Source organism: Hesperophylax consimilis, chromosome 19 (genome assembly GCF_061612785.1).
Source record: "Hesperophylax consimilis isolate HC1 chromosome 19, BYU_Hcon_1.0, whole genome shotgun sequence".
NCBI classification, from domain to species: domain Eukaryota; kingdom Metazoa; phylum Arthropoda; class Insecta; order Trichoptera; family Limnephilidae; genus Hesperophylax; species Hesperophylax consimilis.
In genome coordinates, this window is record NC_142854.1 from 21414899 (window position 1) to 21440227 (window position 25329).

Here is a 25329-nt window from a genome sequence, read left to right on the forward strand (position 1 = left end):
GTCAACCAACACCAAGGCAACTAAGGTACTATTGAACAACATATAAAGAACAACCATGCACACAATTAAAATGACACGAGGACAAACTCGGTACAGAACTGTTAAACCGAAATACAGCTTAGTATATGCCATAATTGGAATACAGTATGTCCCTCTAGAAAGGACAAACCGTACCTCAAAACAAGTCGCTAACACGGACTTAGTTCATCAAGGAACAATTAGTATAATCTCACAAGGTATAATCAGCTATTAAAAGATCCCTCGAACAGAAAAATAGCACAAAACAGTGGCCAACTGAGATTGTGAACTTCACTGCCCTAGGATAACGCATAAAGTGATACAATGGATTCAAATCGTGAGATTATAAAATATTCAATACAATATAATAGCACTTAAAACCAAAAAAAAAAAAATGGATTCAATGCGTGAGATTAAAAAAACTTCAATCCCCCGCGTTGAATCGGAATGGACAAATTACTCCCCAAAACACATACTACACATGTACACAAGGACAAAGCAAAACTTATACAAAAATACACTCAATGTGAAGACACAAAAATACTAGTCATGTCCTCACAATGAGAGAACACAAAGAAAAATTGCAAACCTGAGGGCAAGGCAAGCAATAACCTAATATATAACAAGAGAAAAGGGATTAATTCTCAAATAAAAATATAACGATTACAACAGAAGAAAAAAATATTTCATCAATTAATCCACCCCGAGATCAGTTAGCTTCTTCTAACTTGATTATATCCTTAACATGAAAAGTTCCCACGGGTTTCCCTGTCATATCCGCTAATTGATAAGCAACCGGCGATATTTTGCAAATAATTTTACTACGTATAATCTTGGGGGCTAATTTTGCTGAAAAGTATCTACCAGCGTCAGACAGAGCAAAGGACCTTCTCCAGACAATGTCCCCAACCTCATATTGAACGTCCCTACGACGCAGATTATATTGAACCTTATTACGTTCGTATGATTGTCTTAAGGACGTGCGAACTTGGGAGAAAATGTCATTTAATTCATGTAAATCAGATGCCCATGAATCGCGTTTTGAGAATCTAATGTCTTCCGCGTTGAAGTCTACACCTTTGTAGTCATTTCCAGAAATTACAATCTCTCTACCAAAATTAAGGAAGAACGGTGTATAGCCTGTGACTTCACGAACAGCCGTGTTTATAGCCAGTTCAATTTCAGGTAGATGGCACGCCCAGGATCTGTGATCAGATCCCACAAAAGAACCCAGGGCTGCTACCAACACCTTGTTTACACGCTCAACAGGATTGTTCTGCGGGTGATATCTGCAATTATAAAACAAGTGACGGATATGAAATTTATTGGCCAGCGCTTTCATGTCACGCGATATATATTGTGGGCCATTATCCAAAACAATCGTATCTGGAACACCGAATTTATAAAAGATATCATCTTCCAAAATTTCCGCAATAACACTACCCGTTGCTTTCCTAAGTGGAAAAAGTCTAGTATACTTCGTAAAGAAATCAGAAACCACTAAAAGGTAAGTATAACCTTTTTTGTAAGAATTAGGGTAAGGACCTAATAGATCTGTCGCAATCATTTGCCACGGCCTTTGCACAAGTTTCGGGTCACCCATCAAACCAGGAGGCAGTAAGTTAGAACTTTTATAACCTAAACAAGTATGACATTTACTTACAAATGACTTCACATCAGCTGCCATTTTTGGCTAGTAATATTTAAGTTTAATCCTATTTAACGTTTTTAAGATGCTAAAATGTGCACAAGAAGGCGGAACGTGATTTTGAATAATGACGTTTTTCCTACAGTCTTTTGGGAGAACTTCCTTCCAGTCATAAGACCTGTGTAGAGCCTCCATGCTCTGAATGTGTTTGAAGATGACACCATTGCAAACTTTAAACGCTGGAAATTTTTCCGGATTAGCCAAAATTTTCTCTTTCAAACTTAAGTACCAACGGTCGGAAGTGGAAAAGGACTGATTAATCAAGTCAACATGTAAAGGGTCACGAGACAGTGCGTCCGGAACAATGTTATCTTTACCGCTCCTATGTATTATTTCAAAGTTGAACTGCTGTAGTCTAACCGCCCACCGCGCTAATCTACCAGACGGAGACTTTAAGTTCGTAAGCCATTTTAGACTATAGTGATCAGTGATAACCTTGACAGGAATAGGCGAACCTTCAATATAACCCCTAAATTTCTCTAGTGCACAGATCATAGCATTTAACTCCTTCTCGGTTGTGGAGTGATTTTTCTCCTGTGCAGATAGTGATCTGGAAATAAAGGAAATAGGGTGTTCTATACCATTAACGTCAGATTGAGAAAGGACCGCCCCCAAACCGGTGTTCGATGCATCGCAACTAATTGTAAAGGGTTTACTAAAGTCGGGACAAGCAAGAACAGGAGCCTTGACCAGAATATTCTTTAATTTAGTAAAGGCAGCATCAGCCTGTTCATTCCATACAATTTTTTTACCAGCAAACTCCTTTTTGGTTAAATTATGCAAAGGTGCTGCAATTAAAGAAAAATTTAAAATGAATCTTTTGTACCAAGAAAGTATACCGATAAACCTACGCAAGCTCTTTTGCGACGTTGGAATGGGGAAGTCAAAGATTGCTTTTACTTTTTCCGGGTCAGTTCTCAAACCATCCTTATCAATCACGAAACCTAGGTATTTAAGGGAATCACGACAAAAGACTGACTTCTTTACGTTAATTGTCAAACCCGCAGCTTGTAACTTTTGTTTAACCCGTCTTAAAAGATCAATGTGTTTTTCAAAGGTAGAGCTAATGATAATTATGTCATCTAGATAACAAAAGACCTTCCCATCGAACTCCGGACCCAAAACCTTGTCCATTAGCCTCATCATCCGAGAACTCGCACCATGAAGACCAAAAGGCATTGTTACAAAGTGGAAGAGGCCTCGTTTAGGGATAGTAAATGCGGTTTTCTCCTTAGAATCTTCCTCTAACGGGATTTGAAAAAAAGCATCATTGAGGTCTAAAGTTGATAGATAACGTGCTCCTCCGAGACTATTAAAGATATCAGATATCAACGGTAGACTATAAGCGTCCCGCCGCGAGACCGCGTTGAGTTTTCTACTATCCAAGCAAAGTCTAAAAGAACCATTTTTCTTGGGCACTAAAACAATAGGATTATTCCACGAGCTATTGCTGGGTTCTACTACTCCCAGATTTAATAGTCTATCAAGTTCTCTGTGAGCTTCCGGCAATAAATGAGGAGATATCGGATAAACACGTTGCTTAATAGGCTGACAATCACCCGTGTCAATGACATGTTTTTCAAGAGACGTTCTACCCAAACGATTTCCAGAAAAGGCTTCAAATTCATGTATAACGTTATTTAAGATTGATTGTTGATATGAATCTAAATTCTCAAAGCTATCCAGTCCTCTTACCTCAGACACGCAACTTTTGTCAGAGTCAATAGTCATTAATTTAGTTAACTTGGGACAAATGTTGAAGACTTTCCAAAAGTCGCAACCAAGGATGATGTTAGATTTTATATCTGGCATAACTACAAAATTAAAAATGATTGCATGAAGGCGCCTTCACCCCAGGACGGCCACAGCGGAAACATCTCACCTCCCTAGAACTCATATTTGACGGGCTACGTTTATTGAACTCAAAAGATTGACGATGATTCCTGAAATTGGGATTATTATGAGACATTCTGTTGTTCCCTCTGCTAAATGCATTATTTGAGGAGGAATGAGAAACATTATTATAATTAACAGTATTTGCATTTGGCGGGGAAGGTCTGGAATCAGACCGACTGTCTGCTAGTTCAATCATTTTTCCCAATCTTTTAAGACAATTAATGTCCGAGATGACAGAGAGCGATAATTTTTTAATGTATCTCGGTAACATATTACATTGCAATATTTCCAGAATTTCGTCATCTGGTAATTTTGACGACAATTGATTGCTTAAAGTCAAAACACGAGTTATGAATGAACCCAGGTTCTCTTTTAGATGCTGGTACGTGGCTCTGATCTGAGCAACTAACCGTCTTTCATGGTCCAGTAACTCAAATTCTTCCTTTAGAGCATTTACAATATCCGTCCATGACTTAAATGAAGGACGGTTGACTCTAAACCAGTCTAGAGCATGACCTGTAAAAAGTTCCACCGCAGACGAAAAAAGAGAAGCTGTACTTACGTTCCGAGATAGAGACAAATCGTTGACCCGTTCAATGAAATTATGTACGTTCCCAGTGCCGTCGAAGGTTAAGTTCCATTTGTAAACCGGAACTGTGTTAGACGCGACCGCCGAATTTGCCGAATTAGTGCCATCCTCTGGTTTAGACATGATTAACGCACGACTTCTTGTTAAAATGGTCGAATCCGTCATACTTAACTAACAGGGTAGGTAGAAAAAAATCATAAGAACATGCAAGCATACAACAACAACAAATACCGCAAAACACAAAAAATAATATAAAATAAGTGTGACGTCAGCGTACTAACGAACACGATAATAAGACGAAAAACGTCATGAGTTGTGCCGGATAACAAAGCTGCGTAAAATGAAAATTAATAAAAAACCTCGGTGACACGATGTAAAATCGAACAACACCCGAACATCTACAATGCAACACGAAAGGTCTTTCAAGGGATTATACAAGAAAATTCATTAAAAAAAGTCAGACATCTCAATACAAGATTAAAACAAGGAAAGAAAAAAAATACTGCATTATTATTTAGTCAAAATTAGGTTCTCCCACAAGGGCTTCCATTTGTAACATTGTTGCCAATGGATGGGTGATGAAAAGATTAATGGTATAAATTAATGATGGATCTAACGATTGTGACATTAATTGGTAATTACGAAATACAATAATCTAGTCATCTACGCACACGCACTGAACACAATGTATGTAGGTAGAGATGAGATCTGAGAAGGCAGTTAAATAATAGAAGGTTTTAAATATCAACAGACGCTAATTTATTAAATAACAATTATTAAAATACTTGATCAATAAAAATAAACATGAGACTCTAATAAACATCTTATCTCCGGGCGTGTCAAGAATGTACGTAAGTTTAACGCCCTCTTGATAAAAATATGACTAAAGAGCAAGTAACATTATTAATTTAAAACATTAAAAATCTTGTAAGGAATGTCTGAGTGGGCGCCAGCGTAGTATAAAATAACTATGCAAGAAGTTAAATAAGTAATCCCTATTATAATGATAAGTTACATGATTAAAAAGTTAAAAGAGAAAAAGACCTTTCGTGACTTGCAAAGTAGTCCCTCATGTTCCAGTGTCACACAAACCACACCGTAGTCCCCTGAGTCCAGCCAGCAACTGAGCTCGACGAAGTGCGCTCCGGACCGATAGCTCGAAACAGTAGTGCCAACCGGAGAAAATTGACCAATGTTTATTCTAATCGGGTAGGAACTGCGCCGCCCAGAAGTGAGCATTGCTACAAATGTAATTAGACGCTAATACAGCTAAAACAGTAGGTTGAACCGTTGACTGCCTTATTGACAATATTTTTTTCGATAGCCGTTGGATGTTGAAAGAAAATAACTATCATTTCCAACAGCTTTTTTTATATTGATACAGTAATTTCTTCTAAATTCACCATCTTAATGTGTTTTGTGCTTATATTATTGTATTTCATGTTTATATTAAAAAAATAAAAATATTGTACATGTAATTATGAGTTTGTTTTTCAGCTTCCTTCTGATAAAACGCTGTCCTGAGAAAATGAGCTGTAAAGTAAGATTCTTTAAAGGTCATTTCTTTCTTAGGACAGGGCTTTGTAAGATGGGACCTTGTGGTCTTGGGTGACATTTTACTTATGTTTTAGGCTAATGAATTGGGTTTTAGGTAGGTTCCGAAGCAGAATTAAATTGTCTATGGTTGCGCCTTTTTTTTAAATTTCCTCCATCCTTTTTTCGATGGTGTGATGTGACGTCGGGGATGCGTGGTGTATACAAATTTGCCAGATCTATGGTTAAAACTTCACCAAACCAAACGTAAGGAAAGAGGGCGTAGTTAACAATCTACAGATAGTTGATTTATTGTGAGACTACTGTGGACGTCAGTTGTCAGACCAGTCAGACTAATGTGTCACATAGTCTCCTTAGCCTCCTTCTCGTATCTAATTATTGCTCCATCTTTGTAAAGTAATATTATATGAACTACACACAAATTGATATTGAACTGCTTCTATTTTTTATGACGTTTCTTCAACGTCTTGGAATTGACCTTTGTCCTTCGCATTTTATGTAAGTAGGTTCTATTATATTAACTAAGTAACACTTAAACTCGTAAATTTGTGCTTGTTAATTGTAAGAATATATCGCTCAAGTGATCAGTTGATCATTAAAATGCCTTCGCGATAAAACACGAGAGACCGACGAGAGTACATGAGTTTGATCGTTGTTCATTTACGGCCGCTGTCAAACATTAAAATCAAGCATTAATTAAGTTCATCTTACCTTTACCCTGTCACATCAAATCATTTTTTTCCTTACCTCAAAAACGGCAAACCTTTTATTTGGATTAGTTTTTAGTAAACCCTGAATTGATGAGCATTAATTACGAAACATGTTGGTTTTATTAATAATAAAAGTGTTGATTATTTTTAATAATATAAACGGTTCAAAGAGAAAGGTTTGGTTACAGATTTTACTTGTTTTTAGCTGAGAATAATTACCATCACACGACAGTACGCTATCACAGCAGTGCCATGAATCCCAACCCAAAGAGTGTTTCTATTCAAACTGAACCATCGTCACAGGAAGAAGGCTCAGGTGAATTGGCCTATAAGGATGTTGAAATCCACCTCCCGGATGTGAAGAAGGAATGTTTGCAGTATGCCGAGAGTGTTCAGCCAACTAGTAAGTTGCATTGCATATCAATGAAGTCTTTAATTCACATAATTAGAACAGCTGCTTGTTCTTTACTTTCCCTCTTGGCGTCCATTATTTTAATAATAATAACACAACATTTATATAGCGCAGGTTTGTGTTATTTCACGTGAGCTGCCCTTTTGATTTACCCTTCAAAATATTGCTTTACTCGCAACTGATATTGAGAACCTACTTATATAATTAAAATAATTTTTCATGAATTTATTTTATTTTCCATTTTAAAAATTTGAATTATAATGACCCGTGATTTTTCACAATATTTCACGTCTAAGCTTGTTTAATGTGACCATTGATATAAGTGTGAGAATTATTAACATTTCAACAACGTTACGCCGTATCCATATTTCAGATGCATATAACCACATGTCGATTTCGACATAATAAACCTATCCGATTATTGATTTTCATGTGATTTGAATTTGCATTGTATTTGGTAAGTTAAATATCTTTCAGCAGGATCTTGATTAAACTATATGAAACAATCTAACAATAAATACAAATTATCATACACATATCTCTCATGTCTTTGTATATATTAACATTAGTTGTTATTCTGTTCCAGTTAGCATTAATATGGAGACTGTACCTATTAAAAAAAAAACACGACCCCGAGATGAAGATGGAGGGGGAATTCCTTATACGGAAATAGATATAGACCTGCCAGATGTTAAAAAGGAATGCTTAGAGCACTCTGAAAGTATTACCGAGACTGCATGTAAAATTGATTTTTTTTTATCTTAATCGGTTTTAATAATCTTAACGTTTCACTATAGATACCTACTTATTGAGCTTTATCTGCCATCTTTTTCAGACATGATAACGGACCTGAAGATGAATCCAGGAGAAAAACCTCATTCATGTTCCTATTGTAACTACTCCTGCTCACACAAATCAAATTTAACAGTGCACTTACGCACCCATACTGGAGAAAAACCGTATTCGTGTTCCCATTGTAACTACTCGTACTCACGCAAGTCACATTTAATAGTGCACTTACGTACCCATACTGGCAAAAAACCTTATTCATGTCTCCATTGTAACTACTCGTGCTCACACAAGTCACATTTAACAGTGCACTTACGCACCCATACTGGCGAAAAACCTTATTCATGTCTCTATTGTAACTACTCCTTCTCACGCAAATCAAATTTAACAGTGCACTTACGCACCCATACTGGAGAAAAACCGTATTCGTGTTCCCATTGTAACTACTCGTGCTCACGCAAGTCACGTTTAACAATGCACTTAGGCACCCATACTGGAGAAAAACCTTATTCATGTCCTTATTGTAACTACTCCTGCTTAGAAAAATCGTATTTAACAATTCACTTACGCACCCATTCTGGAGAAAAACCTTATTCATGTTCCCATTGTAACTACACCTGTTTACGCAAAACAAGTTTAACGGTACACTTACGCACCCATTCTGGAGAAAAACCTTATTCATGTTCCCATTGTAACTACACCTGTTCACGCAAAACAAGTTTAACGGTACACTTACGCACCCATACTGGAGAAAAACCTTATTCATGTTCCCATTGTAATTTCTCCTGCTCACGCAAGGCATATTTACCGATACACTTACGCACCCATACTGGGGAAAAACCTTATTCATGTTCTAATTGTAACTACTCCTGCTCAAAAAAGTCACGATTAACGTTACACTTACGCACCCATACTGGATAATAACCTTATTCATGTTACCATTTTAATTTCTCCTGCTCTCTCAAGTCATATTTACCGAAACACTTACGCACCCATACTGCAGAAAAACCTGATTCATATTCCCATTGTAACTACTCCTGCTCACGCAAGTCAGATTTAACGTTACGCTTATGCAGTCACACTGGAATAAAACGGTATTCGTCTTCCTACTTACGCTCTTCACGATCTCGAAAAGGAAACAAGAAAAAAGTCACATTCTTACCCATACTTGACATAAATACCTTATTCATGTTCCAACTGTAACTATTCCTGCTGACTAAAGTAAGCCTTAAGGCGATGCCATACGTAGTAATGCAAAATCATGTTTTTGGTTTAAAAATTTGGTCACCTAGAAGTGTTTCAGATGTGTTTTTTTGTTTTTTTTGTTTTTGGGGTGTTATGCCGTGTTGCGCTAACTCCTTCTTTAGCCGACGTTTCGGACAGCGTTGCAGTGTCCATGATCAGGGCAGACAACATAACTAAGACCGTCAATTTTTTACAAGAATTTAACTTCGAAATTATTCAGAATAACCCTATTCATAAGTGTCAAAAGCTGGTGAAAGAAGCAGTGAAAATTTGTTTTAGTGACTTATTTGAAAATTAACAAAAAAAATTGAAGTAACCCACAGGTACCTAAATTTTATGGTTTATTAAAATTTATAAACAGAATAAACTTATTAGGCAACTAGTTTTATCGAGACTTCAGATAAAACGGATTTTTGTTTGTCTGACTCGGTTTTAATAAACTAATCATTTCATTACAGATACCGACTTATTGAGCTTTATTCGCCATTTTTTCCAGATGTAATTTGTGTTTCCTGAAGACACATCCCGGAAAAAAGCAATTTTAAACAAGCATTGGCGAATTTTCAAAAATTATAATCATAGAGTATTTCTTAATTTCTGAATGAATTTTAATTAATGTTATTTTTTTAAAACCTTAGAGATTATCACAGCATTGTAAATGTGCATTTTTGATATTTAAGATTTATTTATATTACTTTTGTGTTATCTTTATTCTACCTTACTATTTAAAAAATACCCTCTGACGTCCAATGTTACGCCAAATTAAAAAAAAAAAAAAAACCAAAGACCAACAAAATTTCAAATAATTTTCTAAGCAATACATATTTTGAATATGTGGAATTAATAATGCTGGTGTGAAAGGGTTAAGAATGCGTTATAATTTGTCAATAACTTAAGGAATTTGGAAATCCCTAACCACGCTAAGTTTGTGTCCTAAGATGTAAATAATTTATTTCCTAGTATCCCAATAGAATAAAGTAAATCAATTTTTAATAATTTGTTAATTCTTTATTTTCGCCGAAAGTGCTGATGTCTAATCTGAACTTATTTTTCGATGTAATTTTTAAACAGAACCAAATGCAATTGAGAAAAACTGGAATTTAAATGCATCTTTACCATTTCCACGAAAATAAATAGTTCTTTTTTAGGAAAATAAGTAAGTTTTAACCAAGTGTTACTAAGCACGCAGCGGAATTCGACACCTTCATACTCGTCAAAAACTTTATTACTTTATGTATGAAGAAAGCTTTCTAGATATTTACAAAAGCACAGGTCTGACTGAAGCCTTCGAGGTATTTACAAAAGCCCAAGACTTAATGTCTGATGGAAGCCTGCGAGGTATTTACAAATGCACAAGTTAAACAAACATTAATTTAAAAAACTAAATTCTAAATACCATTTAGATATCTGACACTGGAAGTTTCATTTTTAAGTCTCCACTCTTTATTAATTTTATTAACTGCTGCCAACCGTCTGGAGCCAGTGAGACTATGGCATCCCACGATGAAGGTGAAGAAGTACCTACCTGACTATTCAGATCCAGTCGCCAAACACGGCCAAAGCAATTTCAAGCAACTTTCAATACTGAATGGTTGTCTTACACCAAAGGAAAATCGATACATATCTACTGGGTATGTCAAAAAATCAATGTGAATGTTCGGTAATACTTTTTTTCTTCATTTTAAATATATTTATTAAATAATTAATCAATTTACAGAGTATAATCAGTAATGTTACCAAAAAGATAATTCAAACAGTTATTTTTCGCTGCTTTTACTGCAATATATATTATGAACTATACAGTGACAGTGAATTTCGCTATACACCAGTGTTTCCCGACATAGCGCCTCATTGGTGGGGCACCACGCTTCAGAGATGAGACAAGTAGGCATTCCACACATTTATTTATTTATTTATTTATTAACGGACATCGTCCAAATTACAAAATAATAACACGAATAAAGTAAAATGAAAAATATAGGAGTAGACAAAGGTACATGAAAGCAAGGACATATGGTAGATATAATATAAAAAAATAAAGTGACATGTCGAATCAAGTCAAAAATACGCCGTGGGTCAGGACTACAGGACACTTATAATATTCAGTCACTTTTTTAGCGACTGGCAAAAATCATTTAGACTTATCCCAAAAAAGTTAAGGTTTTGACTTGAGTTGACCAGTCTACACATTCTGGACAATGGTGAATAATATCCATAATTTGTCGAATGATGGTTGAGGAAGAGCAGTTCATTATTTCTGAGTCTTTGCGAGGGGATATTGAAGGGAATGAGTTGCAGTAGAGTAGGTGAATCAATAATACCATTTATAATTTTGAAGAAGCAAATGAGGTCATTTCTTTCCCGACGGACTTCCAAAGTAGAGAGGTTTAGAGTTAGTTCAATTTCATCATATGAGTATTTGCCTTTTTCTAAACCTAGCCTCCTAGCAATCCCTCTTAAGAACCGATGTTGAACAGATTCAATGCGTCGAATGTGGACAGCATAAAAAGGAGACCAAATAACACAAGCATATTCAAGATGGGGGCGAACCAAGGAGCAGTAAAGAGTTCTAAGGGTATTTACGTTTTTGAAGTCCAAAGTGATTCTAGTTATGAAACCAAGTAGTTTTAGCGATTTATTAACGATTGCAGTTATGTGATCCCGAAAAGAAAGCTTGCTATCAAGAGAGACACCAAGGTCTTTAATAGAAGTAACAGTTGCTAAGCAAATATTATTAAGTTTGTATTCGAAGACAATCGGTTTTTTTGATCTATAGAAGGACATAATTTTGCATTTATCGACATTTAGTTTCAAGCAATTAATTTTACACCAATCATTGAAAGAGTCGATATTCGATTGGAAAATAAGGCAGTCATCGTGATTTTTTATTATCTTTAGAATCTTATTGTCGTCAGCAAAAAGCCAAAAGCGTGTATGAGAAAAAATACTAATAATGTCGTTTATAAACAAGTTAAAAAGAAGCGGTGCTAGATGTGCTCCTTGAGGTACGCCGGACGTTACTTCAATAATAGTAGACACAAAGTTGTTTAATTTAACTCTTTGTTTTCTATTGCTTAAATAAGAATTAAAGAATGATAGCAAGGGGTTTCTAATACCGATAGCATATAGTTTGGCCATAAGGATTGAGTGGTTTACTTTGTCGAAAGCTTTAGAGAAGTCGGTATATAGAACATCTATTTGTGAGTTATCTTCTAGACCATTGACGATGGAATTGGTAAAAGATAGTAAGTTAGTAGTAGTAGATTTAGCAGATCTAAATCCATGCTGTTCCTCGATCAGTACATTTTTAAAGATAGGTGTGATTTTCTTCGTGATTATTGATTCAAATATTTTAGGAATATGGGATAATATAAAGGGGAATACTCATCGGTCATACAAAAATATGCCTGAGATGTACAAAATTGAAATATACGCCAAATTGTACTTAAAATAAAATGAAACCCGTTACAATTTCAATAATTATCTAAAATCACAGAAACTATGCAGGATGTAGCTGTAGTTGTAGTTTTTGTATTGCTTAGTTTTTTCATACCTATATAATGTATAGGTATTTTATACCTATATAATGTATAAGTAAAGTGAGGAAATCTATAATTGGTTTCTCAGTAATTGCACGTGTATAAACCAACCACGTAACTGTTAATTTTCCTAAAATAAAATATATAATTACGATTAGATTTACATAATACATGATTTTTCCTAAGCATGAGTGCGAATTCGAACATTAAGCTGGAAATTAGTGAACACAAATGATCACAGTAAGAACATGAGAATGGATTTTGCTTAGTATGAGTGCGAATGTGTCTTTTTAAGCTTGACTTTTGTGAACATGAATAGTTACACTAATAAAATGAAAATGGTTTATCCTAAATGTGAGTGATAATGTGGATCATCAAATTTTACTTCCATAAACATGAATAATTACATTAAGAATTGTTTTTTTTAGTATGAGTGCTATTGTTTCTAATTAAACGTGACTTCTGTGATCATGAATTATCGCAGTAAGAAAATGAAAACGGTTTATCCTTAGTGTGAATGCGAATTTGAGTCACTAAGTTTGTCTTTTGTGAACATTAATAGTTACAGTAAGAACATGAGAATGGTTTTGCTTTAGTATGAATGCAAATGTTTTCCATTAAGCTTGACTTTTGCGAACATGGATAGTTACAGAAAGAACACGAGAAAAGAGACGGGTTTTCCTTAGTATGAGTGTGAATGTATCTTATTATGCTTGACCATGAATAATCACAGTAAGAAATTAAGAAAAAAGTTTCCTTTGAATGATTGAGAACGTGTTGCAATAACTGTGACTTCTGTGAAAATGAATAATAACAGAAGAAAATTAGAATACTTTATCCTGGATCCTCGTATGAGTGACAACTTATGCCATTTAATTTGGCTTGCGTGAACATGAAGAATTACAGTAATAACGTGATAACGGTTTTTTGCTTAGTTTTTAGTGTGAATGTGAAATTAAGGCTTAGAAGAAACTTACACTAAGAATTTGCAAAGAAATTAACATAAAATATCCTAACTTTACTTTGCATGCCAGAAAATTATTATTAACCTTTCCCTCAACTTATTTGGTGGAATGTGGTTTTAGCGCCATAAGCGATTTACTCATTAAAAAACTAAATCGTTTGACAAAAAACTAAGGACCTAAGACCGAAATTAACTAAGTTAGATCCGAACATAAAATTTCTTTGTAGCAAGCATAACTGAATTTAATTTCAGTTGTAATAAATGCATTAGAAAAGGTTTTATTCAATTTCTTAAGGGGTTCATATATTTACAAACATATTAGATTATGATTTTAAAATTTACCTGTTGTTTCGTAAAAAAAGATGCCGGTGGGGCATCTGACTTCTGAAAAGAATACGGCGGGGCATGGCATAAAGAAGGCTGGGAAACACTGGCATAGAGCTTTCGTGGAAGTCCGCAATATAGAGATGGATAAGATCCGCAACATACAACACCTATGTACCTATAGTAAATGTCCAACAGCCACCACGGAGAAAAATACGGTGAAATCCCTAACGGATGACGTGGGGAAAATCCGCATCAATAAAATAATCTGTGCGGCTGTGAAGAGAAAATAAATAAAGAATTTAAGGTCCTAGGAGGGCGATTCTCGTTCTACACGACACTAAAATCGTCCTTTCCTTCAAATTGACGATTTTTCTCTGATTATTCGTATGAAACGATTCCGGTTCTCTCGATGACAGATGGAATCTTTAGATTTTCGAGTGCGTGCCAAAACTCATAGCCTTCCGCTAAGGGTACCCCGTGAGCTCTCTTTTGTCGGCCGAATGCTAGCATTCGCGGAGAATTTGCTTCATTTAAGTGTGACGTTTTGACAATTAGCAATATTTGCGTAGTTTTAACAAGAGAAAACTTAATATTCTCGTAAGTATTGACTGTAAACATGATTAGTGACTTGTTTGTGGCACAATAATGCTATTAAATGAATTGAATTACGTAATTTCGATGTTTGTAAAGTACGTAACATGTTGAAAGCCTGATAAAAGTGATTTAATTTACAATAAACTACAAATACCATTGAGGATTTCTACATAAATAATAATAAGTTTCAGATAAAATGGCTGCAGGATGGCTGGCGCTCGAAATTGTGGGTTTTGAAGTTAACCACAACGAAGTTAGAATCCCCTAACGTATCTTAAGAGACGCCCAAAATCTCATGGAAATGGGGCAAACGGAGTTCCTGAATTTATTCAGAATATCATTGTTACGCGGATGACAGTACAGTTCATGATAGCTTTTTGTTTGACAAGCCCCCAAAGGGCCCACAAACTCCAACGGCTCGGAGGGCTTTGAAGCAGAGAATGGACGGTTATCTCGAAAGTATTTCCTCCTGGGGTAAAAATAATCTCGTCGAATTTAATGTTTCAAAGACCCAATCCTGTCTGATTACGTCTAAAAGGGATCCAAATGATAATCTAGTCTCCTTCAACGGAAGCGATCTTCCGAACAGGCCTTCCATTGATATGCTTGGTATAACTATAAGTGACCAGCTCAGGTACGGGGGCTCCAAGGGAAGCCAGAGTAAAGTTGGCCTCTCAGAAGCTGGGCGCACTGTACAGGGCCCGCAGATACTTTAATAATACACAACTGCTGACCCTGTACAAATCGCAAGTGCGCCCTACTGTCGAATTTGGCAGCCATCTCTGGTCCGGAGCCCCTAAATACCTGAAAAAAACCCTTGACTCTGTGCAGAAAAGCGGTTCGTTTGATAGATTCCCCAATCTTAACAAACGGACTGCAATCTTTAGAGCACAGGCGTCAGGTAGGAATGCTGTCCTTGTTCTATCGGTATTACATTGGAAGATGCTCTGAGGAACTAGCGTCATTGATCCCTTCGGCACCGGTGCGTACTCAGTTGACACTTGTCACATGAGAACGGGTCGCTTCTACGATTCGTTCTTAAGTTCAACAGCTCGGCTGTGGAACGAACTGCCGGCCTCTGTGTTTCCTCCCTCCTACAACATGGGACTCTTCAAGACCCATGTTCACTCCTTCCTCTCCACAAAAAGACCCTCCACACAGCATCCCCAAAGATGACATAGGCCCTGAGGGAAATTATTTTCTTCAGGGCCTCCTGTGTGGAGTTAATATATAAAAAAAAATATATATATCTAAGGAAATTGGCCACTCCCTAATGAACTCGTTATCCACTATCTTACAACCGAGAAGAAAGCATGGACTGTCTGTCCAGTCACAGGTGAGAGGTACATTCAATTAACTATGTAATCCATGACAAAATAAGATACACTATTAATAGCTGAATTTTTCACAGGGACTTACTGCAGTAAGATTTTACGCTGTGGGCTCGTACCAGAGAGGTATAGGTCACGAGTGGGGCTTGGCTGTCTGTCTGTCGTCGGTTAGCCGATGCATTTTAAATGTTTCATCGGCTATCAACGACACACTACTCCAGACGTGGGTTGAATTCCCTTTGACTGCTGCAGATAGGCAAAAGGCCAGACAAATATTTGAGCAGTCCGGTGATCCTTTCCCTGGCACTATAGGAGCAATTGACTGCACTCGTATAGCTACCATTGCTCCTGCAGTACAAGAAGATATGTACTGCAATCATCACGGGAATCACTCCTTAAACGTGCAAATGGTGAGCTCTTCATTTTGATCATCTTCATCATTCTTTGTGTAATTTAATATGCACAAGAAAGTCATGTTATGATAAATAATGAACATTTCAGATTTGTGATCCGAACTTGGTTATCTTGGATGTAAATGCATGGTATCCTAGATCGCGGCATGACAGCCAGATTTGGGCCGGTTCGCAAGTTCGTCGTGTTATGGAGCTCTGGCATGGAAGAGGAGAAAGGAAAACGTGGCTCATAGGTATAAATAATTCATGACATGTAGTACATAATAAATGTTTTATTGACAACACTCAAATTACAAAAAAGACTTTTTTGTTTTTATAAATATTTTTTCAACAAAAACAAGTACACAGCATATAATATTTTCTTCTCTCAACATAGAACAGGAAACATTAAAGATATTGATATATTATATTCGATTTAAATACAAAACGAATATAATATATCATTTGAAAGCAATTTAAACAACAAAACTTATGTTCATTTTAATATACGGTGTGTTTGTACTTAACATGAGATTCAGGCTACCCTTTGGAACCGTGGCTAATGACGCCTATTCCAAATTCAGTCATTGAAAAAGAAAATAGATACACCGATGCACACTGTAAAGCTCGATCAGCTGTGGAAAGATGTTTTGGAGTTCTAAAAGGGACTTGGAGATGCCTATCGGTCCAGCGGATTTTGATGTATGAGCCTGCATGAGCGACCCGCATTATTAATTCATGCGTCGTGTTACACAACCTGCGCAGGATAAGTAGAATCGATGAACAAGATAACTATTCTGAAATGGATAATAGGCCATTATCCATTTCAGAAGAATTAGAACTTCCCAGGAAACGTCTCGCTGAAGGAAGACGTATTCGAAATCAAATTGTCAATTCTTGCAATCTGACATTTAATGTAATTTCTTTTAAATGCATTTTAACGACTTTGTCTTTATTAGGTTTCCCCATACAAACTGTTCTTTCAGTGACAGTATATTATTAATGTACAATAAATAATATTCAAATGTTTAAAGATTAAATTCAAAATTCATTCATTATCTGTATATTGTATCCTTTTTGGAATTGGTACTCTTTTCATAAATAAAAAATGTCAAACTGGTTTCTCCCAACTGCTTTTCTACCAAATGGTAGATATGCAAATAAACACAGATATGTAGGTGCAGCAGGACCACGGAAGCGAAAAGGCCTATAAAATAAAGTTGTTTGTTTTCAGGTGAAAAAATGTAACAAGCAGTAATTGTTGAATGAAACACTAGCATATATTGAATAATTTCGCGGGTAAGAGATAAGCCTCCATAGCTCAGTGGTCAGAGCTGTCGACCGGAAATCGAAGGGACACGGGTTCGAGTCCCGTTGGCGTCATGTATCTTTTATCAGGAGATTTTTCAATGTGGATGAGTGTTTCAGGCGAACAATTATTGCTTATAAAAATAATTGTTATCCTTTGTGCTATGCATAAAAAAAATCTTGTCTTAAAAACATTAATTTACCAAAAAAAAAAATAATTAATGATAATTTAATTATTTATTGATTTTAGGTTTGAAATTGTGGGGTGCTGAGTTAAATAAGTCTAATTTACTGTATGAAGTATTAAAATTGTATGAAGCACGGTGAATAAAAGCATTTTGTTTTGAGTTAGTGTTACATTGAGGGATGTTTAATGTGTGATTTTGTCTGGTTTGTCTGATGGGTACTCTTAATTGAATTCTTTTTAGTAATTCCGGGCAATCTATCACAGAGGTGGCAATTTTTTGTAAAAATAGTACGTCTGCGGAGTGTCTACGACTTTCCAGTGACGAAATCCTGAAAAACGCTGCTGACTCCTCGTGACTCAGATGAGGACGATAGGCCCGAAAATCAAGGTATCGTAGAAAACGATATTGCACTTTCTCAATCCTTTCTATGTGTGACTTATACCTGGGATTCCAGACTTGAGAGGCGTACTCCAGAGAACTGCGTACATACGCAAAGTACAGCATTTTCATGGTATTTACTTTTTTAAAATTTTTGCATGTTCTGAGTACAAAGCCAAGTACCTGGGAAGCTTTTGCGACCATGGATTCGATATGGCGCTCAAAAAGTAATTTTGAATCTAACACTACTCCCAGATCCTTAGCCTCTGTCATTTTGCTCAGTATTGTGCCGTTAAGGGAGTAATTAAAAGAAATGGGATTTTTATTTCGGGTGAAGCTGATGGTGCCACATTTTTTTACATTTATTTGCAGGTTGTGTTCTGCACAATAAATATTTAGGCGATTTAGATCTTCTTGCATGCGGGTACACTCATTGATACACGTAACAGGGGAGAATATTTTCATGTCATCTGCGTATAATAAAGTTCTGGAGTGGTGAAAACATTTCCCAATGTCATTAATATATATATTAAAGAGTACCTAATGGTCCCAATAATGACCCCTGGGGTACTCCCGACGGCACGGTTTCCCAGTTCGATTTATAGCCACCGACAACTACTGCTTGGCTACGGTTTGCAATATAGGACGAGAGCCATCTGAGGAGGTCTCCGTGTACACCGATTTGTAAAAGTTTTCTCAGCAAGATATCATGAATAACTAAATCAAAAGCTTTGCTATAATCTGTATATATTGCATCTACCTGTATACGATGATCCATGTTATCTTGTAAGAATTCGGTGAATGCCGTTAAGTTAGTGGTTGTAGATTTCCCCCTCATAAATCCATGTTGGTTATTATTGAGTGACGATCTCAAGGCCGAAAACATCTGGTCATACACAATTTTTTCGAAAACCTTACTAAAGATGCAGAGCTTTGAAATTGGCCTATAATTTTCGACGTCAGATTTTTGGCCATTCTTGAAGATGGGAGTTACAAATGCCGTTTTCCAAGTGTTTGGGACTATTATTTGGGAGCGACTAAAAATTATGGATAGCGGTTTAGATAGGCTGCGGGCACATTTGTTTATGAAGAAAGGGGGAATTTTATCTGGGCCTGCGCCTTTTTTGAGATCTAAATCTTCAAGGTGTTTCTGTATATGATGCTGGTCGACTTCAATATTATTAATGCTAGCAACACAGAGCTCTTTGGGGTTGTCCGGTAGGATCTGGATGTTTCGAGAATTATTGTTGTAGACAGACATGAAATATTTAGAGAATAAGTTACAGATGTCAGACCCATTTTCAGCTTTTTCGTCTTTAAATGTCATAGTGTTCGGAACACCGTGGGATTTGGAGTTGGATTTTATGTAATTCCAAACTTTTTTTGGGTCGGAGGATATATCACGTTCGATTTTTAGTAAGTAAATATTGTGGCATTCCCAATTAAGTTTTTTGTGGCGTGATCTTAGTAAAGAGAAAGTGGCGTAGTCAGATGGGTTTTTGTATATCTTAAACTTTTGAAAGTATTTGTATTTTTCTGATGTCAATTTAATGAGGGCCGAATTATACCATGGCGGGTATTTAGAATTCCTACATAGTTTTTTGGGAATGTGGGCGTCTATAAGATTATTTAATTGTGAATAGAATTTTTTTAATGCAGCTCATGCCAGTTTACCTGGTCGAGACATGTATTAATTTGTTCGTAATCACCGCGCCTAAAGACGTAACCGCTTCTTAGTTCCTCCACTAGTGGATCGGGTTCAGAAAATGAAACCTCTATGATTAGTGAGGTGTGATGAGGGTCTTCTGAAATTAATGGTTCATCACATGCAGAGACCGTGACGAAGTCATTATATAGGACGAGATCAAGAAAGTGACCGTTGGTATTTGGAATTCCAATTGGCGCAATCCAGAAAAATGCATGCGGTCTATAAATGATGTGCTAACAGGCGATAAGCGATCACTGGGTATAAAGGACGTGTTATTGGGAGACTTATTCCATGAAATGTCAGAGAGGTTGAAGTCACCTAGGATAATGAATTTGTCTGAGGGAAATTGCAACGTAAGTGCAGAAATTTGGGTGAGGAAGCGTTTCCATATTTTCACGATATGTTGGTCCTTTAGGGAGGTAAGCACAGCATATGTGAAAATTTGTGTGTTTGGATCCTTTAGATTCTAATGATATCCAGATGTCCTCAGCTCGCAAATGCCACCCTGGGCGCTCGTGAGCTACCAGTTCACGACGAACAGCGACTAAGATACCCCCGCCCAAGCGCTGCCTTGTGCAAGCGTAGTCCCGATCTCGGCGGTGTACATCGTAGCGATCATCAAATAACTCTTCATTACGGATGCCATCAACAAGCCACAATTCGGTCAGAGCGATAACGTCATACTCGTTGGATCGAACTGCCATCAGCAATGTGTCAGTCTTAGTGCGTAGCCCTCTTACGTTTTGGTGATATATATTTAATTTATTTAGAGTCATTGGACTAAGAAAAATCGATAATTAAGTTTGTGTTTATTTTTATATAATTCCCAAATATTTTTGCAAAATGTTTAAAGAACGAAAAGTGTGTTAGTGTGAATAGATCCTTAGGGTAGGTGATGGGGATGAGGGAGGGAAGGGTACATTTAAAGTAATATAAATCATTGAGAATAGTTAAAATGAAGTTAGTATGAAATACGATCAATTTAAATGGTCTTATCTTGAGGCTTGGCTCGGCTGAGGGCCTGCTGCATCTCCTCGGTTGGGTTGTTATTGGTAATTGAAGACAATGAAATTATCTTTCTAATTTAATACAATGTCAGTGTGTTAAATGTACTTAATATAGTAATTTAGTTCTTTACATTTGGACAGTCCGTGATCAAATTCTTTAAAATATTTTTTTCACCTACGATTTCTGATGGGTTGTTTACGATTAAAATTAGCGATGGGCGGAATCGATGAATCATCGATGGTTTACTCGATCTTTTTTACCATTCGAAATATCTCGATTCATTGCCAGAATTAAATCGAATGCAACTCCGAGACAATCGTTTTGAAACGTCATCGAAAGTCGTCGCTGTGATTGGTCAGAAATAATCGATGCCAGCCAAGCGTTGTGATTGGTCAGAATTAATTCGAATACACAGTCCGAAATAATCGTTTTAAAATGTCATCGAAAGTGGAATCGAGACAATCGCTCTGAAATGTCAGAAATCATTCGAATGTTCAGTCCGAGACAATCGTTTTCAAACTGTCAGAATTCGTTCGGAAACGCAAATCGATTCTCACATTCGAGAGGTTATATTTCGAGATGTCAAAATATCTCAGATTGCTTGACAAACGAAATATTTTATAAGTACATTGTTGGCTGTCTACTGAAGCATGTTGATGTTATAATCAACCTCGTGTGTGAATTGTAAATTATGAATTAATACTTTTAGGTGACGATTTACGTTTCCAGTAGGTATAGTTTATGTGTAAAAGATTTTCATGGTGATAGTTTTTCACAATTGAAGGTTTAATACCTCCCTATGTTATTTTTAGGTTATGTATCATCTATTCGGGACATTCGGGTAGTGTATATTTAAAATAAAATAAACCAATAACTTAGCAAACACCATTTTTATATTTAATGCTGATCGGGTTTCACTACAACCGTAGCTTCTTCGGGCAGTATACAATATTCAGTTTATATTAAACTCATAAAGTGACATGTGTTCGTTCATATAAACATAATATATTTGCTACCTATGCTACGAACAAATATATTTAATTTATTTGAAATTAACATCGGTGTCTCTTAATTAGTAATTAAAATGAAACGCTTTCTGTAGTAAAATAAATTTATTTACTTAATAATAATTTGTGAATTGCATACAAATTACAAATGAATGAATGGTTTGTTTTGGGTTCTAGTAGGCGCCTACAACGTACATGAGATTTAGAGGTTATTTTTAACAAAACAGCATATAATTATTATCTTATTATTAAGAGGTACATTATAAATATTATTAATGGGAATTTGTACCTACTGGCTACACTAAGTAGCTATTTAGCAGGAGCTTACAATATTATATAAAACAGATATCAAAGTACAGCAAATGAAAATTACAGCACAATAATAATGTACATAATAAGATACAGGTACCCAAAATTAAATCTGCCTGTTATATAATATGTAGATACATAAGTTGAAAAAATAAAATAAATATGCATATGCATACATATTTGAAATTCGTGGCTAACAGGAATAATACTAATGTTGCTAGCAGACAACAAGGGAATCATTGCCAGGAATTAAAATTAGCGTTTGAAATTTCGCTAGTACCTGCTTACCAAAAATATTGCCATACTATTGAAAATAAATTACAACCGGAATATGCAAACAATTTTTTTTTCGATAGGGATAGTCTTGATATTCGAGTTACTATTTTCGAATCCTACCCCCCCCCCCCCCCGACGGAAATTTTTTTGCCCCTGTCCGTAGCTATTGCTCCCGCACTCCGAGCGATTCATTCGAATGGATCATTCGATTCTTTTGATGTTTCGGTTTAAAAAAATCGATTATATAAATATTTCGATCATTCCCATCACTAATTAAAATCAAGTCTTTTTTCCATAGACATGTATCATTTATTATCAAGTAAACCACAGACAACATACAGAAATATAAAATATTTAATGTTGACTCGAAAAAGTAGCTGTCAAAGCAGTTTTAAAGTTAAAAAACACGCAGGATTCGCGCGATTATAAACTTAACGATTTTTTTATATGTTTTCTATAAATCCTACAAAAATGAAACAAACAAAAAAATACAGGTTAACTCATTGGCTATATATAGCACTATAATAAGTTTGTATGACTTAATGTAAAAATTCTAAGTAATGTTTTTTTTTAATGTTGGCGAAAAATTAAAAAAAAATGATCGTCTGGATATCTCGAGCAATCGAGGCAAAATTATTTATTTCGCGTGGTCACTCCAGTGGATAAATAAATAAATACGCCTTTGAGTGTGTTGAAGTATGTTGTGTGCGTGTATGCCTGTGCACATATTAACCTTTAACTATGGACGTGAAAAAAAAATCACACTCCCATGGACGTCGGGTCACACAGACCCCTTCATAAAATTCTTCTAATTTTCAAACCTGGACCAATCTGACTTTAGCAAGGAGTTTATATGTATAAAGTATTTATAAATAAAAGATTGAATAATAAAAATAATCAACTTTTATTCATATTTTAATAATTATCTCCAAATTTAACTAACCTAGTCAGTTTTCAGTCTTAATTGACTTGAGATCATATTAAGGCTCCTTAATTATAGTAGGTATTACAAAAATCAAAACCAATAATTTTCCTAGCTAATAAAAGAAACAGTAACAAAAAGTCATAAAAAAAACTTCTGAAAGAAATAAAATAAAAATTCTCACAAGGATCAAACTTATGTAAAATTACTGGCACTCAGAACATAGAGGCTTGGAACACTGAAGACAAACTGGCTTCTTGCAGTTAATACAGGCATGGGTTGTCTGTCTAGAGAGCTTTGATGGGCAAAATCTACATCTTTTACGATTTTAAGGACCAACTTCTTCAGCCTGTATTGCCGCTGGGGGCACATCTGCACCTAATATTCGAGTAATTGTCGACCTCAATTCTCTAGGCAACTTTGTGCATAAAACTCGTCTTTGAGCATGTGGCAGGACTAGAGACCGCGCTAAAGTTTTCAAAAAATCACCTATTTCTATTTTCTTTTCCTGTTCCTGATTGAACAAGACGTTAGCATTTACTCCACTTAAATCTAGAACAAATTAAAAAAATTTGTAATACTAAAATGTAAGAAAATTATAGTAGACGGGTCACATAGGCCCGAGTATATTTGTATGGAAATTATAGTCAACGGGTCTCCCAGGCCCTGATCAGACTTTAAATGATTATTTCTCACGTAATAAGTGCCGGATGACGCGACCTTCTCCCTCCTTGGTCATAACACAACTAAAACTGAAGCTACTGAGACGCGCGGGGATGGCACGCGCGGGGAAGGTGTTTATTCCGAGAAATTGAAGAAGGGGTTGGGCCTCTGAGACCCGACCTCCATAGTTAAAGGTTAACTGTATTATATCTAACTGGTGTATATTTTGTGCTTCTGTATTGTATTACTTATTCACGTTTGTTATTCTTCTGTATATATTTTCTATATTGTAGCTTCTAGTTATATGTGTGCTTTTTGAGCTATTTAAATATTGTCAAATTGACCTGTTAACAAACTGCTTTTGCAGTTTATTTAAATGGTTATTTATAATGAAAAATGCATTTTTTTTTTTTAAAATCATGTAGCGTTTCTAGTAAACATCTTTCCTAGAGTACATACTCACAATTTTTGTTCTCCCTGTAAGGTGACATAAGTATCTAATAACGAGGGTTCGCTCGACGCTCACATTTTTATTATTTATTATGAACGTATTACTAAAATCTCAAATGTTTCCAGAAGGATCCCTACGGATGTATGATATTTATATTTAATATTAATTAAAACACGACCTTACCATTAAAATATTTAATGTGAAAAGGTTTCAAAATTATATAAAACGTTTTTTCAACTTTAAAATTAGCTGTCAGCAATCGATTTTTTTTTAATAACGATGAATTAGTAAGTTTCCGAGGGGTTCCTCTAGAAACATTTGAGATTTTGGTAATAAGTTCATCAGAGATAAGTCAAATAAAAAAAAATTTTTTTTTTTTAGAAATAAGTAAAATAAATCCATGGAAAGATCAATTTTCTATGCCTGCTAGGGCAAAGCTGACCGTAGGTTCATCCATTGTTTTTATACGAGATTTGATTGGGTAAATTCAACCGAAGGTCTTTCTAACACACAGGGACACGTACGGCTGTTTCACGTACGTCGTTATGATTCTAGGCTTGTGTTGTTGTTGTAAGGCTGGAAATAGTGTCACGCGTACCTTCGGTCGACCGACGACGTTGCTCTGACGAGCTAGACCGAATTGCGCGGCACTACAGCTCTTCTTTCATTCAACTACATATTACCAAGCGACTGACGTACGTGTGTCACTATTTTCAGCCAATGTGTTGCATTGCTAGTTAGGTATTTTATGTATCAATAATTGCGTGAAAGGATATTCACATTTCCTGGGAAAATTATACTAAATTTTTTTTTTTTTTTAAATCGAATAAAATAGATATTTATTATTCAAAAAGACATAAAATAACATGAACAAGAGGTTTGATTTGAGATTTTCATGGCCAACAGCATTATAATGGTATAAGGTATGTCATGTTGCGCTAATTCCTTCTTTAGACAACGCTTCGGACAGCATTACAGTGTCCATCATCGGTTTAGATGTATAAATTAATGTTAAAATAAACCACTATAATATAAAAGAGGTT

General features: G+C 35.7%; 1 protein-coding gene across 1 annotated transcript in view; it reads left to right on the forward strand.

Moving 5' to 3' along the window:
- Positions 1–20198, forward strand: part of LOC149414980 (uncharacterized) — a 44871-nt gene extending 24673 nt beyond the window's left edge. The window contains exons 5-6 of the mRNA XM_089642963.1: positions 7753–8115; positions 20131–20198. Of these exons, the coding sequence (XP_089499089.1) occupies positions 7753–8115; positions 20131–20198 (431 nt within the window). The remainder of the gene's footprint in view (positions 1–7752; positions 8116–20130) is intronic.
- Positions 20199–25329: the final 5131 nt, after the last annotated feature.